Raw genomic sequence first — 16600 nt, forward strand, 5'->3', positions numbered from 1 at the left:
CGCCCCAGCACTCACACCACTCTGCCCTCACCACTCCTTCCAGGGCACCAGGCTCTGACCAACACCCACTCCACGGAGGCACCAGAGCCCTCGGGTTCTCTTGTCCCCTGCAGCTCCAGCAGCAGCAGAAGGGCCTGATGATGGATCTGCACCTGGGACCTGCCCTCCAGCGACACCCACTGCCAGAATCCAGAGCTTTTCTCCAGCACACTCCAAGCAGGAGCACTGGCACAGCTCTGCCTGTGGAGTGCCAGGGAAAGCCCATCCCACTACTGCACAGCATCTCAAAACACAGAGTCCAGCTCCAGCTCCTGCCAGCTCTCTCTGGCACCCTTTCCTGCAGAGCAGAATCCCAAAGTCCTTTGTCCTTCTTGTGTGATCAGAGATGTAAGGAAAGACAAAGCCCTCCCTGTGGCAAACAGAATGAAGTGATCTATGCTTGGGAATTACAAGAGACCCCAAACCTGTTAGTGCAAAGCAGCATATGCTCTGCTTCCCAGCACCTCCAAAACCAATCTGGGAGCACACAAACAAGGGCTGGAGAGAGACAGGACAGCTCCATGTGCAGAGGGATAGGGCCTGGGCGGCACAGCTCCTTCCCACCTGGCTTGATGTCTCCCTAGTACACAAGAGTGGGGCTGGACCTGGCCTCACTGCACACACACGAGCTGGAGATGATCCTGGTTCTTCCTTGCGCTGGGTTGTTGGATCAGAACTGTTGAGGATGACAATGTGCCCCATCCTAGGAGCACATGCCTGGGGGGACCCCCTTCAGAGCCCATGATACCAAGCTGGTGGTCTCTGCTGGCCACACAACCCACATCTAACAGGAATGTTGCCCACTCTGGAAGTTGCTCCTCAAGATCTCCCCCACCCTCCCAGCTTGATGAGGAGCCTGCAGCAAATCTGAGGCTTCCTGGGCTGGGAGGAGAAGGTGTGTCTGTGGCTGCTGGGATCAAGGCCAGGCCACTTACCAGTGAACAAGATCCCACACACGGCTTCCCGAGGGATTGGGAATCCCTGAGGGAGTGGGGAACAGAGAGCAGAAGACCTTTAGGACAACCAGCACAGATGACACACACCTAGGGACCTTTTCCATCCATACACCCTTCCTTACACCTGCCACTTTTCCTCTTCGTACAGAAGTGCCTGCACAGGTTGAGGCAAACAATGGGGGACAAGTGGCACCAGGATCACCCAGTCAAATAATAACCAGGCAGCTGGGCCATGTCTCAGCACTGACCAGTTCAAAGGCAGCCCTGGGCCCATTGGCCCCTTGCTCGGGGGGTGCCAGAACTCTGTGGTGACCCCTGCAGTGACAGGTCCTGGTTTAGTTCAGAGGTGGTGACAAGGTGCAAAAGGTGACATGATGGTGCTGGATACAGGACAGGAGCCAAAATGGTCAAAGCAGCAGCTCTGACAGCAGTTCTCACACCTGACCACAAGCTACAGGAGAGGTAGGTCAGCTTAGAGGGAGCACTTTCTCCTCCACAAGCTACTTCTGGTTCCTCTCACTCAGCTTCTCAGGGCTGGACCAAGAGAACCCCCAGGGAGAACAACCCATCCCTGCAAGAGTTACTTCCAGCCTGTTCTGGATACCTTTCACGCACCTCTCACAGCCAGAAATGAAGTGACAACTCTCAGACCAATGATCTCTTTGCTGAGCTATGCTCAAACTACTCCTACACTCTCAGCACAAAAGCACAGCGTGTTCTCCCTCTGCAATGGGGGCTGCTCACTGGGATTCCTGAGATCAGCTCTCAGGATTTTGGTATCTGTGCTACTCAAATGTCTATCTGGCAATACATGCTCTGAGTAAGAGTTATGTTCTCCAGGCATGACAAGTGTCAAAGAGAAGCAGCAGCAGCAGCAGCACTGAAGGCACCATGCACAAAAGCAGCAATAGGCACAGAAAAGGGCATGGGACACGAGCACTGAGGACTTTGCCACAGAAAAATGTCCCCACTCGCTTCCCAGGAGAAGGATAATGACCAACCAGTGGAAAGCCTGTTGTAAAGCAAACGTACTTAGCTTCCTCCACCACCTCCACCTCCGCCTGCGCTGTGATGGGTGCGTTGGAGTGTGCTCCTGTTGGGTCATCCACGTTCAGCTCCCCGTTGGTTGAGCTCACCACCTGCAACACAAAGGAACACCCTGTTCATGAGGCTCCCTGGCAAGGACTGCTGAGGAAATGGGAAAGCTGACAAATAACCATTTACTCCTGTCTCTTTTCACCCTCTCAGGAGGCTGCTGAGTTTTGTGGGTGCCTTGGAGTCTTCAGGCTGGAGCAGCCAAGGAAGAGCAGCAGGCAGGGGCCTGTGTGTGTGCTCCCCTGCTCACATTCCTGTGCCCAGCCCATGACTTGGCATTGAGACACCCCTCTGGGAGTGCAGGCACTGGTGTGAGCACTGATTGCCAGCCCTATCTACACACACAAGCTGTACCATGCTGAATGTTTCCTCCTGACATTTTTACAGGTGAGCAGCTCAGTCTTGTTGCCTGACAGGACTGTAGGGAGAAGCCTCAATCCTTAAGTCTCATTCCTTAGCCAATTTTGGGAATTACATCCTTGCTACAAAGCTACTGACACAGTCTCTCATCTCTTTTTGCCTCACACCTGAGATGATGGCTCACTCAAGCCCTTCCATTACAGGGATAACCATCCAGCTCAAGTGGCCAATGAGGGGAAAGCTTGGAGCTGGCTACTCTCTTATCTGGGGGCTTATCTCTTGGGATAGGCAGCACAAGATTTTTGAACAATAAACTTGCTGCTAACCTGGGGAGAATCCACTGCCACTGTGGAGTCCAGCCCCTGCAGTGCTCCTTCCTGACTGTGGGTGAGCCTTTGCTTGTAAGAGCAGCCAGAGGACTGAAACCTTATTAACATCTGAGCGCACTGCAAAGGACCCTCACCATCTACTCGGGTGCCTCAGGGGAAAAACTGGGACCCTGAGCCCCTCCCTGTTCCCAGAGAGCGCAACTCTACTGTTGTTTTCTGTCTCTGCCTCGGGCTTTTTCAGCACACTTTAACCCAGCACCAGGTGCCTGCTGGGACACCCTGCAGCTGCTGCTATGGCTGTGGAGTTTCTGCTACATTTTGTTTGCCACCACCAAGGTGTGCTAACTCTGCCATTCCAGCTGCCACTCTGAGCTTTGTGCTGCAGCTCATTTCACCATCCGGAGAGGCACTGGGACTGGCTGTCCCTGTGGGTTTGCAAAGGAAGCGCCTTTTCCATCCCTTCCGCCATTACTGCCTGAGAGCAGTGGCCGCGCCACAGCGCCCCCTGCAGGAGCGGGGGAATCACTGCACCCCCTGCCCGGCCCGCAGCCAGCAGCGCCCCTGGTGGCCGTGCCCGGAACTGCAGCGAGGGGAAAGCGCCGCGGGCGGGAGAGGCTGGGGCTGGGATTGGGAATGGGATTGGGGCTGGGATTGTGCTGGGTTTGGGGCTGGGTTTGATCTGGGTTTGGGGCTGCGATTGTGCTGGGATTGGGACTAGGACTGTGACTAGGATTGTGCTCGGTTTGGGACTGGGATTGTGCTGGGATTGTGCTGGGTTTGGGGCTGGGATTGTGCTGGGTTTGGGGTCAGTGCCAGAGCTGGGCTTTGTGTGCCTTGTTATACACACACACACACACACACTGCTAAACAACTGTTCATCCTTTCCCCATATCTCTGTCTGAAAGCCCCTTCATTTCAAAGTTATAATAATTGGGAGGGAAGAGAGTAATATTTTCCATTCCAAGGGAGGTTCCCATCTTCCTTGGCAGACATCGGTCTTTCAAATCAAGACATCCACAGAATTTCTTGCTTCATCTGACAAGCCCCAAAGCATCCTGCATGGGAGGAAAGTTTGGCTGACCCTTCCATGCTTCACCTGGATGTTAGCACAGGCTCCTGCATCTCGCTGTGAAAACTGGGAGCTGCTCTTGGCTCCAGAGCTGTAAGGATACCTGGTTTCTCCATCCTGTTCCTCCTCTTAGCCTTTCAACAAGGTAAAAGGAGGCATTTTCCATGGGGTGGGGGTAGGGGTGGTACCCAGAACTCCTGGTGGCTCTGGATGATCTGACCACAAGGGATGAAGGGAAGGAAGCCCTTGCAGCAGATGCCCCCTAGTCAGCACATTATGTTAATTTTGAATACTTCAGTCCTACAAGGAGCTGCTGTTTCTGCCAAACAGGCCCCTTGGGCTCTGCCAGGACAGGTTAGAACTTGGCTCACATGGTGCTCTCCTTGAGTGACAACTCCTTGGTCTTCACCCCTTTCCTTACTCATCATGCCTGGGCTGCCCTGGGTTCCCCAGACCCCCAGGCTTCCCATGCAGATCTGCAGAGCACTGGCACTTAATTGTGTTGTTCACAGGGCTCTTCCCACACTTTGTTCAGCTACTTGTTAAATTCCATGTTACAAAAGGCTTTGATTTTCCTCCCTGCTTTTCACATGCTGCCACTTCATCTTCATGTGGCAAATTCTGCCTTAAAGGGAATGGGGACTCAAAGCTGCTGACCTGCCAAAGTCCAGCATGAGCTGGGGTGTCTGCTGAGGAACAATTCCAGCCTCTGCAGCTTAGCAGCCACACACAGCACATTTCCTCTTGTCAACTGCAGATAAGCAGAATTTTAGTGCTTACAGTGGCACAAGGAACTCGTGAACTACTCAGGTTGGCAACTCTTCCCATCCAATTCCTAGGGCTGCTTCAGTGCTCCTGTCACAAGGAAACATTCCCCTCACTGAGAGGGACCAATCTGATTTTTATTCATGCCTCAACATATGTTATACATGAGCTGAAAGATTCCTGTAAGAGCTGTACGTGTTGTGCTAGCAGCCCTGTCCCTGGGGAGGCTTCTCACAGCCAGACAGGGCAGAGAAAGCCTCCATGATGGGACTATGAGTGACCTCTCCCCACTTGCCCATGAAGAATGTCCAGGGAATTCAGGCTGTGGGAAGAACATTAACACATAAAAGCAGCTAACTAGGACACAAGGAGAGCCATTTTGCTTAGGGCTGCTAGGAGGGAGCGGAGGCTCACTTGTAGGACTTGTAGGCTCCTTTTATTGTGGAACGGGACACTCACATAAAAAAAAGTAAATAAGAACACCTACTCTGTACTGAGTGCTGAAGTTGTACAATCACAGATTGGTTTGTGTCAGAAAGAACCTTTACAGTTCATCTAATCCAACCCCTTGACATGGGCAGGGACACCTTCCACCAGAACAGGTTGCTCCGAACTCCACGCAACCTGACCTTGGACACTTCTCCAGGTTACTCTCTACTTACATCTGACAGCAGAGCTGCACATTCATCAGGTCCTACTTATTTTTGTTTTTCTGTTACTCACTAAAATATCTTTAAATTAAAAGAGAACCGAGGCTAAACAAGCCAAAACCACATTAAACCCAACTATCTATCAAGAATGAGTAAAAATGTCAACCTAATCTGCATTTTCCTTAGGGACATCCTGCACTACCTGTCTCCTTGGCTCAGCTCTGTCCTGCTCCAAGCACTAATTCCCATTTCAAAAGAGCCATTGTTCAGGGTGTTGTGTCTGACAGCAGAGCCAGCTCTCACAGCAAAGCTGTGCCAAAGAGGCAGCGATAGCAGAGTTCTTGTTTGCTTGGATGACTCCTGCACCTTCTCTCCAGCTTGTCCAGCCAGCTCACTCTGGCTTTAGTGCCAGAAAATCCCTCAGCGAGCCTGAGTGACAACCAGGACACGTAGGGCTTCACAAATAGGAATTTTTCAGGAATTTAAAAACACTGGTAGTGTCAGCTCCAACACTGTCTGTTGCACATCCTTTGCTCATCTCCTGGCAGTGCAACCAATCCTCTGAAGGGTTTGTGCCCACCGTGCCCTCAAACTGGTGGTGATCTGCTGTGGAACAGCTCAACTCTTCCCAATATTAATGGGGACTATGTACAACAAATCCTACTTCAGCTGCCTGTACTGCCCTAGAGCATCTCCAAGATAGAATAGAGGGTACTTTATAGACCAGATCTACTAATGCCACTCCTTTCTGTTTTCAGTTTAACAAATTTGGGCTCAAAACTTAAAAAAAAACTAAAAAAAATTTGTTGAAACAGTAAAAGCCATGGTGTTGGCCATCACAGCTTGGGTCCTTCCCAAACCATGGTTTGAGCATGACGTATGGGACAGCACCAGTGAAATTGCTCTCCTGACCCCAACATTGCTGCAATTTGAGGAGAATTCAGGGGGTTTAACACAGGGGCTGCACACAACAGAAGGCAGAGGTACCTGCACTGATCCTCCATGTCGATCTGCAGCCAAATGAGATGTCAAGTACGAGGTATTTGTCTGCCGGCTCGGCTGGATCTCCCACTCCCCTCGGCGATCCGATGACGCCTGCTCAGGAGTTCAGGAGCATGAAAGAAACAGAAGGGAGGGCAAAAAGTGAACGAGGAGAAGAAATTAAGGTCTATTGGTTAGTGAGTTAGTTTCTTTGCAGAAAGCAAGGCATTTGCACTTTTAGCTGGGCTAAAATTCCCCTTTATCAAGTGCACCTCATTATTTACATCCATGGTGGCTGCAGTGATCCACTGTGGGAGTGGATTTCATCTCCTTTAGCTGCTGAATGAAGGGAAAGATCTATTCTGGAAATAATTTCTTTAGAACAGCTTCACTTCCATGGATTTCAGCACAGCCACAATTACACTGACAGCATTTAACTATGTCTGTCAGGCCACACACAGCAGAGCACTTGGCTCAGCAGCAAGATGGGATTCACAAAGCTCAACCTCCCTCAAATACATCTTTTTAAACTAAAATTTGCAACATAAACCAAAGCCAAACATTTAATTTCACCCAAAGGCAGTTCCACACGCTGATTCACCTGTGCAGTACAGAAGGAAACATCCACACCTGCTTGACTGAAGAGAGGGTTGGGGGCTTTTTGGGTTTCTGCAGAAAAGTAGATAAGATGCTTTGGCCAACAAGTTTCCTCTTTGCCCCCAGCAGAAGAACACCAGGTGATTTAAATTATTAGAACTTCATTTATTTTCTTAGAAGAATCACTCTGCACTTGCACGTGAAGCTCAGGTGGGTCATTGTTGGGGGTTAGGGTTTTTCCTTTTGTTTCTTTCTCTCAGGGAATGTTGTCCCATCTGTTGCTAAGATACTTAAGAGAACAAAACATGTGGCTGGGAGGAGGAGGAAGGGAAAGTGTGCAGCTGGCTACTCTCTTACTTGAGGGGTTTCTCTGGGGAAGGGCAGAGTTACCAGGAGATTTTAGGCTGAGGGAAGGGGCTGGTTGCAGCTCCCCTCTCACTGTCAGCATTGGGGGAGAACATTTAAGCTGTTGTTTACTGTGGGGAGAATTCACTGCCACTGCTGGAGCCCAGCTCTGTAGTGCTTCTTCCTTACTTGGGGAGAGCCTTTGCTCGTAAGAGAAGCCGTAGGACTGGGACCTTATTAACATCTGATCAAACTGGAAAGGACCCTTAACATCTAGTGAGATGCCTAAGAGGAAAAACAAGGACTGTGAGCCCCCTCCCGGCTCCAAGGGAGCCTCTCATGGCCATGTTCAGCAGCCCGGCGGCCTCTGCCCAGCCCCACCTGCCAGGACACCCTGCAGTTCCTGCTACAGCTGCGGAGTTTCTGATACATTCATTCACTACTCTGGGATCTGCTTGTCCCAGCCATGACAGCCGCCACTCCGAGGTTCCTGCTGCGGCCCTGAACCTCTGTCGGGCCCAGCCGCCATCACCACATGAGGGAACAGCGGCCGCGCCACAGCGCCCCCTGCAGGCGCGGGGGAATCACTGCACCCCCTGACCGGCCCGCAGCCAGCAGCGCCCCTGGTGGCCGTGCCTGGAACTGCAGCGAGGGGAAAGCGCCGCGGGCGGGAGAGGCAGGGCTGGGAATGGGACTGGGATTGGGAATGGGATGGCACTGGGATTGGGCAGGGTTTGGGGCTGGGATTGTGCTGGGTTTGGGACTGGGATTGGAGGTGGGATTGGGGCTGGGATTGTGCTGGGATTGGGACTGGGATTGTGCTGGGTTTGGGACTGGGATTGGGGCTGGGTTTGGGACTTGGATTGGGGGTGGGATTGGTGCTGGGATCGTGCTTGGATCGTGCTGGGTTTGGGACTGGGATTGGGGCTGGGATTGTGCTGGGTTTGGGGCTGGGATTGTGCTGGGATTGGGACTAGGATTGTGCTGGGTTTGGGGTCAGTGCCAGATTTGGGCTGTGTGTGCCTTGTTATACACACACAAACTGCTAAAGAACTGCTCATCCTTCCCCATCTCTGCCTGAAAGCCCCTTCATTTCAAAGTTATAATAATTGAGAAGGAAGGGGGTCATATTTTTTCCATTCCAAGGGAGGTTCACCCCTTCCTTGGCAGACACCTGTCTTTCAAACCAAGACAGTCACCCAGCTTTGATGACAACATATCCAGTGCTCACCTAAGACCCAGGAGGATTTCAGCACACCTGAACCCAACTGACCAGGAGGAAGAATGCTTCCCAGGTCTGGGAAGTGTGGGACAAACAGATCTGTGTTGGCCTCAGGCCTCAGCTGAATGAGCCACCATGGATCTGGCCAGGAAACAAGAGGCTCCAGCGACTAAACCCAGGTTGTGAGCAGTGAAAATGCACCCAGGGAAAGATTCCAGAAACCCCCCCAAATCACATGCAAAACTAAAGACAGAGGGGGGAAAAGCTCACTCATCTTTGAATAAAACCCTTCACTTTCCAGAGGAAAAGGCTACAAAGAGGTGATTCCACATTAGCTCTTTACTAGGAGTCAAATGTAAGAGAGAATCTGCATTATTAGACCCAAGAACAAAAATGAGGCCATTAAATCTGGTGACCCAAACCCATGCCTCTAATTCACTTTTCGAGACATTTATTTTTTTGCTTTTTTCCTTTAGAGAAATGCTTTGCTCAAGACTTTAAGGGAACATCCTTCAGAAGAGAATTGTTTGTTTTGGTGAGAAGAACTCGATTTCCTCCGTAGCATATTAAACAATTCATCATCCTATAATGTTTAGGTGAAAATATGAGAAAAGCTGCTGTGCAATCCAGAACTGAACTATCTGTGCAGCTCAGAAGAACAAGGCCTGCAGGGGCTGCCTGCATATTTTGGAATTTCTTTGTGCCTTTGTGAACTAAAATGCCTGAAAACGAAGCCAGGTGTCACTGTGCTGTCAAGGAAACACAATGCCTCACACATACACAATGTGAAGGTCTGTGGTTAAGGTGGACAATAGGAGGCTGGATGAACAATCCCCCCAAAACCAGGGGGTTACTGCATCTGTCAGGGTATTTATTAAAGCAGATGATTGTATCAGGGCTCACACACCAGCCCACACTCATCACCATGCACACATGCTGCAAACAACCCGGCCTCCTACAGCCACACTGCCCAAGGAGGGGCTATCCTGACTATAGCTGATGGACTGGGATGTGTCCTACCCTTTGTTAGCTGTGTGACCCTTCAGAGCCCAGGAAGGCTGAGCCCAGACAGGCTGTGACACCCCAGGCTTGGTTCTGTACCCACAAACCCCAGCTCGAGGAACTCAGCAGAACCTGGAGCAGAATAAACCTGGAACCACTCCCTGGGAATAAGAACAGCAACAGCTCCAGCTGGGAGATCTACTGCATGTCTGAGAATTCTGTTAATACAGAAAACCCAAACTCTCAACACCAACAAAACAGTACAATGAGAAAGGAAAAAATGGAAAATTCAATTTCCCCGTGGCAGTTCATCCAGACTGTGATGCCTTCCTGAGTGTTCTGCTCTGCCTGTCCTTTGTGCTCTGCAACCCTCCCATTGTGAACTGGACACTCCAAGAAGGACATATGGATGTTTTTGGGACACACATCCCTGTCACAGCCACAAGCTCTGTGGGCAGAGGGAACCTGGGAACAGGCTATCAGCACAACTCTCAGTCTGCTCCACAGTCCATGTGCTATGATTAAAAGCACCTCAAAAATGTGGTAGTTAGAGAGTTTAACCATGCTGGATGATTGACTTCAACGTGTTTACCCACAAACTACAGAAAAACAACCCCATTCCAAAGTGGACTCTGGTTAGCTCAAGATACTGAGGAATTCCACTGGTTAATACCTTATTTCATCAACCTGTTGCTTTGACAACATTCTCCTCAAATCACCATCTCTAAGTTATGCAGGATTTGTCCCTGCTATGACCAAGAATCAGCCCCAGCTATCTATAATGCCATGTGGCTTGTGCTTGTCCAGGGCCAGAGGAACTGGGAGAGGAGCCAAGCAATGCACCTGATTGCGAAGGGCCTGTTGGGACGGTCGGTCCCGGTGGATGTGGCTGTCTCTGGTCACTGCAGAGGTCCCAGAATCCACATGGACAGATCCCACGGGAGTAGGCTGGAAAATAAGGTGTTGGTTAGGGCTAATATTCTCACATGCACAAATCCACCTTGTCAAGCCAGTAGGAAATAGAAAAACATCAAATCGCTGCCCAAAGGAGCCAAGGAGAATTACAGCCAGGGCTATAAAATCCCTGTGATTTACAGACATGAAATTTGGTGGTGGATACCAGCATTGAATGTCTTGTGTAAAAATTAATTAAGAAGATACAGTTAGGTGCCTGTCTCGATGTCAGATCACACCTAGTGTGTCTCACACAGAATTATTACAACTGAAAATATACAGACTTGTTTTCCTCATCCCATTGTCTCACCACTTGTAAAAATCACGCTTGCATAGAAACAGGACGTGTTAAAATTAAAGCTTCATCTGCTCTCTTCTCACCAAAGTCATAATCCCTGCTCCCAACATCGAGATCTCCATGGCAACCACCGTGGTTGTCAGCAATAGCACACTTGTCTTACAAGGTGCTCTTTATCAACTGCCTTTGTAATTAAAGAAAAATGAAGGGAAAATCTTGATTCACAAAGGGAACGATTTCTTAGGAACTCTGATGAGCACAGTAAGCATGGGGAACACTAAATATAGTTGGGACACTAAAGCAGTGGTACCAAGTTTAGCACTGATGGCATTTGATCTGGCACCAATGACAATTCATTTACAGATGTCATTACTGCTCTTTGGGGTGGGTTGTGAGCAGAATGATCCAATGATCCAAAACAAAGAGCTTTAGATTCTTCTACCATATTTCCCCATGATACATCCTTTGGCTAAGGTCTCCCTGAGTTTAACTGGGTTTTGATGGTAAAAGTCATGCAATGAGATCAGGCTGATGGTGTACATGGAGTCATGGAACTGCTAAATGGAGGTTGGTTTCTCCCACATTTCCTTTCCATGTACTGTACAGAGTGGGACTGGGCTGACAGTCAGGGGCTGACAGGGCAGCCTCTGAGTGTCCTCCAGGATATCATGAGTTGAGGAGAGCAAGTTTAGATTAGATATTTGAGAAGAAATTCCTCCCTGTGAGGGTGGTGAGGCTCTGGCAAGGCTGCCCAGAGAAGCTGTGGCTGCCCCACCCCTGGCAGTGTCCAAGGCCAGGTGGGACACAGGGCTTGGAGCAACCTGGGATAGTGGAACAGTGGAACGTGTCCTGCCCATGGCAGGAGGTTGGAACAAAGTGGGCATTATGATCTTGCCTTCCAACCCAAACCATTCAGTGATTGCAATATCCACTGAACACCCATCAGAAACCTGCCTTGATCCCCTGTACCTTTTTGATCGGAACATGACCATTATAGGGAGTTTCTGTGATTCTCCTGCTTTAAGATGGATTTTAGATACTGGTCTCCAATCCTGTGCTAGACTAGTCTAGCAGTCTCATCATGATCATTGTCACAAATGGGAAAATGAGGCTTGAATGTCCAGAGAGGTGGATGGGGTCTCTGTTCCTCAGGAAAACTTTGAGGGACTGCAAGAACCCCCTGAACATAATGTCAGGACATCTCACTGTGTTGAGATTTTAAAGATTCTGTCACGGACATAGTTTATGAAAAATCCTTTCATTAGGATTTTTCTCCTGAGAAGCTGAGAGGCCTCAGAAACGAAATGTAAACAATAATTATCTGCTGCTGTGGAATGCAACAGGTGCATCTTTGATTGGTTTCATGTGGTTGTTTTTAATTAATGGCCAATCACACTCCGGCTGTCTCGGACTCTCTGCTCAGTCACAAGATTTTATTATCATTCCTTTCTATTCCTTGCTAGCCTTCTGATGAAATCCTTTCCCTATTCTTTAGTGTAGTTTTAAGATATCATTTTCTTTTAATATAATATATATCATAAATAATAAATCAGCCTTCTGAAACATGGAGTCAAGATTCTCGTCTCTTCCCATGTCAGGATTGCCTGCATATTCAACAAGATTCAATCCTAAACTCACTGGCATTAATTGGGATTACAGGGAACAAAAAGGCAATGCTGGGGAAGCAGCACCTGGAAGGCAAGGCATGGGATTTGGCAGGGACAACTCACAATTGGCCTGCCGACCCAGTCGTAGGCGTAGTCGAAGGTGTAGCCTTTCTTCTCAAACAGCTCCGTGAAGATGGTCCGCAGGTAATCGTAGTCTGGTCTCTCAAAGAAGTCTAATCGCCGCACGTAGCGGAGGTACGTGGCCATCTCCTCTGTCAGAAAAGGCAAAAAGTAGCAGATTTTATCCAGAATCTTCCAAATGAGTTCTTAGAAACCAATGTCTGGGCTGCCAGCACTTCCTCTGGCTTTTCTCCTACAAGTCATGGTTTTTAGCAACAGTCCTTAATGGAAAACAATTCAAACACTTCTCAAGCAAAGGTGGAAGTCCCACCTCTGCTCAAATCTGACTTCCACACCTTGATTTATTCTATACATTTGCATAAAAATAAACAGAGTGAGAAATAAGCTCACTGAACCTGACAACAGGCTGCTCACAGGTATTTAGAATGCTCTTGCCCAGAGAAGCTGTGGCTGCCTCATTCCTGAAAGAGTCCAAGGCCAGGTTGGATGGGCCTTGGAGCATCCTGGAATAGTGGAAGGTGTCCCATCATGACATTGGCAGCACCTGAATATTCAGAACTAGACTAGAGGGGGAGGCTCCAAGGTTAATTTACCTGAAGAGGGTTAATTTACAGACCAGGGTTTGGTGTTAAGATAATTAATTGCTTTCCTGCATCTGGGTCGCACTTTGCATGCACAGAATATTGAGTCCTAGGAGCTCATGTCCTGCCTTTTCCCAGCTCTCCCTTGGCTCATGGCCTTGACTTCAGCTGACATAAGAAGAGTACTGCTTATTGATACTTAACTCTATCTATGGCTTGTGGCTTCCATGGAGGTAAAAGAGGAAGAAAAGAAAGGAGAAGAAAGAATCCTCTCTTTTAAGTACCTCTAGAAGGCGAAGAACAACCAGTTTCAGGAAAAGAAGGGACAGAACTCAGTTCTCTCATCTCCTATCAGCCCAGACCTGAAGGAGCTGTGAGGAGGAGTACTGACAAAAAGATGAGAACAGACAACCTGAAGCTGTTCTGCTTGGAACCAGGTGGATTTTGGAATGAGACATCTGGGAATTACAGTGACCTGAGTGAACAATGATCCCATTCCAGGCTTGCTGCTCCTCATGCTGGGAAAGATGTGTGGCACAACAGCTCCTACAGGAATGGGATTAATTGTGGGTGCTCTCCCTGGTGTCAGGCCTTCAGAAACACTCTACAAAACCTCCCAAGCCCACTCTGTGGCCGGGGGACCCTGGGGAAGGCACTAACTCTGTACCCTGCTCTCCCAGCTCCAAGGTCTGCTAAACTGGAGATCAGGTGTTGGGCTTGGCTAGAAGCACTCTTTAGTGACACTCTCCTTAAAACTGCTCCCAGAAGGTGGAATTCATGGGCAGACACACCATTCCATCTTCCAAGCTGGCCACCTACACCTGAAACACCTGCAAAACCTTCCATTTGGAAAAGAATTAACTTGGTAGTTCCAGCACGGTCATTTGGGAGAGGGAAAAGAATGAGGAGCTCTTTTGGAAGGAAGCCAAGAAGTAAAACAGGCATACAAGGCCCTTGAGCACTGTCCAGCCTCCTTAATGAGAAGAGTTTTGTTCATTTTAAGACCTCAGGCCCTGCTAATTTATAGGAGCAGCTTCAGTTGTTTGCCAGCATGATGGATACACGTCATCCAATACTTTCTGAGAGAGGAGTGCAGGCCCATCCTATTTAACAAGGTATGGCCACCTCCTGCTGAACTCACACAATCCCATCAGGGCTTTACCTGGAAAGTTCTCACAGAGAACTTCAACTGGAGTGTTTCTCTTTGTGTCCCCAATCTTCTGATATCTCTCTTTTAAGGTGTCAGCCTGCAGCGCACAAAGACAAAACAGTTGTGGAGAAAGAGTTCAACCATGTGAGAAAGGACATGCTGTGTGGGAAGAAAAACAAGGTACTTAATGCCCATTCTGGGTGACATCAGGAGATGCTACTTGTAACTGAACTGCATCCTGGACTACACCAGTGGGAGTATTTCACAGGAGAGAACATCCAAAGATGCTCAAAACATCTTCGTTCATGAAAGGCAGGACCCTTATTAGTGTCTTACAAGGCTCATTTCTCACTGCCCAGTCCTGAGGACTGTGCAGGGAAGGTTTCATGGGAGAAGGAAATAAAGGTGCATGAACTGTGATGGCACATCTGGACCTCCCCAGCCATCGAGCTGCCTTCACAAACAAATGCACAGCAGTTGCACAGCACATTCACAGCAATTTGGGTGAAATTCACAGACCCACAGCACAGCAATTTGGGTTTTCCTCTGTGCAACAGAATGTTACCACATTGAATATGACTCTAGATCAGTGCACTTCTCCCAAATCCCAGGCTGCTCCCACACAGCCTTTCCTTTCACCCCCAAAGCATCCATCACTCAGCACTGGTTTAATATCTGGTCAACAAGAAAATGAAACCATTTGAAGTTGGATTTCCCACCTACATCAACCTGAGGCAGAGAACTCCAGCTAGCACCCTAAAAGTGTGGTTTCTTGCCTCCATTTCAAAATATGTCAGTTAGACCTGGCAGCAGCATAATTAGCACTGTAGACATTCTCTGCAGATACAGCCCTGACAGTACAGACCAAAAGTGTAAGCTGAGGAGACCTAGAAGGGCAAAGATGCCACATTCTAAATCCAGCTGGAGAGTCTGCGTTTGCCCTGGACCTCAAAAAGGAGTCAACTAATTCTTATCAAGGCTAACACTGAACTGAGGAACTTTTGTAGAACTTTGTATAAACTTGGAATTATTTTAGAATAATTTACAGGATTAATTTAAAGCAGATGAGTTCAAGTAAGCCAGAAAGAAAATACATACTAGAATAACACACTTACAGAGAGGTGTGGACATAAAATCAGAGAGACTCTGATTTCTTTCACAATCCCTTTCATGCTTGAAAAACCTTTTGTTGCTTTTATGAGCTGTTGCCAACATTTCTGGCATGTGCCTGATGAAGCTGAGCTGAGACTAACTCTGGATAGGTGGTAAAAAAAAGCTGGACAAGTTCTATCAACCTAATTGGAACCCACTGACCAATGCAGAGCTCTGCCAAGCAGCTCCTGAACCCAAAGCCTTGGCTCCTTTTCCAACAGGAGCTCTTGTCTTTCCTGATGAGCCTAACTTGATCAGTCCCTTCACTCCCTTCAATGCCAAAGCTGAACACAGTAGCTTAATCATCAGGGAGGTGATAGAGAAGTGAAGATGCAGCTTCCAACAGCTCTGGAGCCAGCAAATGACTTACTCCTTGTTAGCTCAGCTGATGGATGTTGGCAGCAGTCAGCAACTCAATTTCTTGCAGCTCTCCACATTGTACACAGCATCTCATAAACTCCCCAGCACTGAGTGTCCAGTGTCTCTGGAGGGAAGCCAAGTCCAATACTTGTGCCAGAAAACCAGTTTTTCAAGCTGAAGTCCATCTGTGCATCTAAAGCCATCAAACTGCTCCATTATAAACAGGGATCACAGATGCAGCTGGGGGATTGTGTTGCCGTAACTGGAATTTCATAAACAATCACTGTGTCCCAGTCACGCTCCAGTTCAGGGCAGCTTACAATCACAGCTCTCTCATTGCTGTCCCTGTCTCTCTCTGTTCAACCTTCTCTCCAAAATTGTACCAATCTGGCAAATTAAAGTGCCAGGTAAAGTATTTCTACCTTAAAATCTTCCCTGCAGCTAAACTTAATGCCTGGGTGTTAGGCTGCAAGGACACAAAGGAGAGGATGGTGTTTCTGGCTGGATTTTGTCAATTTTTCCCCAGTAGATTCTCCTCTGGGTAGAGACTAGCCAAAGTTTTAAAGGACAAAACCTAAAGCTTGAACCTACCTTCAATCCTTGCCAGGGCAGGCTGCCTCGGAGGAAATACATGAACATATGGCCAAGGGCTTCTAAGTCATCTCGACGACTTTGCTCTGAAAGAGAAGAGGTGACAAATTATTGCTGCAGAAGCAGAAATGGCTCTGAGATCTCAGCAGCAGCCACACCTGTACCTGAGATAAAGGTACCACAGGGACATTCACTCACTGTCTGCAGCTCAGATCTTGTGCAAAACCAGAAGCTGTTTCAGAAAGCCAGAAAATGTGTAGAATCAGCCAGAAGCCATGAGGTAACATGGGAACTGCACAATCCAGCCTGAGCCAGAATGGACAACTCTTAATTGCAGAGGAATAAAGCAGTGCCTA

The 16600-nt window shown here is 48.6% G+C and overlaps 1 protein-coding gene across 2 annotated transcripts in view; it reads right to left on the reverse strand.

Annotated features, from left to right (window-relative positions):
• The window catches only part of CSNK1G1 (casein kinase 1 gamma 1), a 101407-nt gene that overhangs the window by 6318 nt on the left and 78489 nt on the right, over positions 1–16600 (reverse strand). For both annotated transcript variants that reach the window (XM_071441984.1, XM_071441982.1), the window contains exons 8-13: positions 16245–16330; positions 14154–14238; positions 12393–12541; positions 10254–10358; positions 6251–6358; positions 2028–2134 (exon numbers count right to left, since the gene is read on the reverse strand). In XM_071441984.1, coding sequence (XP_071298085.1) covers positions 2028–2134; positions 6251–6358; positions 10254–10358; positions 12393–12541; positions 14154–14238; positions 16245–16330 — 640 coding nt within the window. The remainder of the gene's footprint in view (positions 1–2027; positions 2135–6250; positions 6359–10253; positions 10359–12392; positions 12542–14153; positions 14239–16244; positions 16331–16600) is intronic.

The sequence above is a fragment of the Agelaius tricolor genome, unplaced genomic scaffold, assembly GCF_023055355.1.
Source record: "Agelaius tricolor isolate 1412-34295 unplaced genomic scaffold, bAgeTri1.0.p SCAF_16, whole genome shotgun sequence".
Classification (NCBI taxonomy): Eukaryota; Metazoa; Chordata; class Aves; order Passeriformes; family Icteridae; genus Agelaius; species Agelaius tricolor.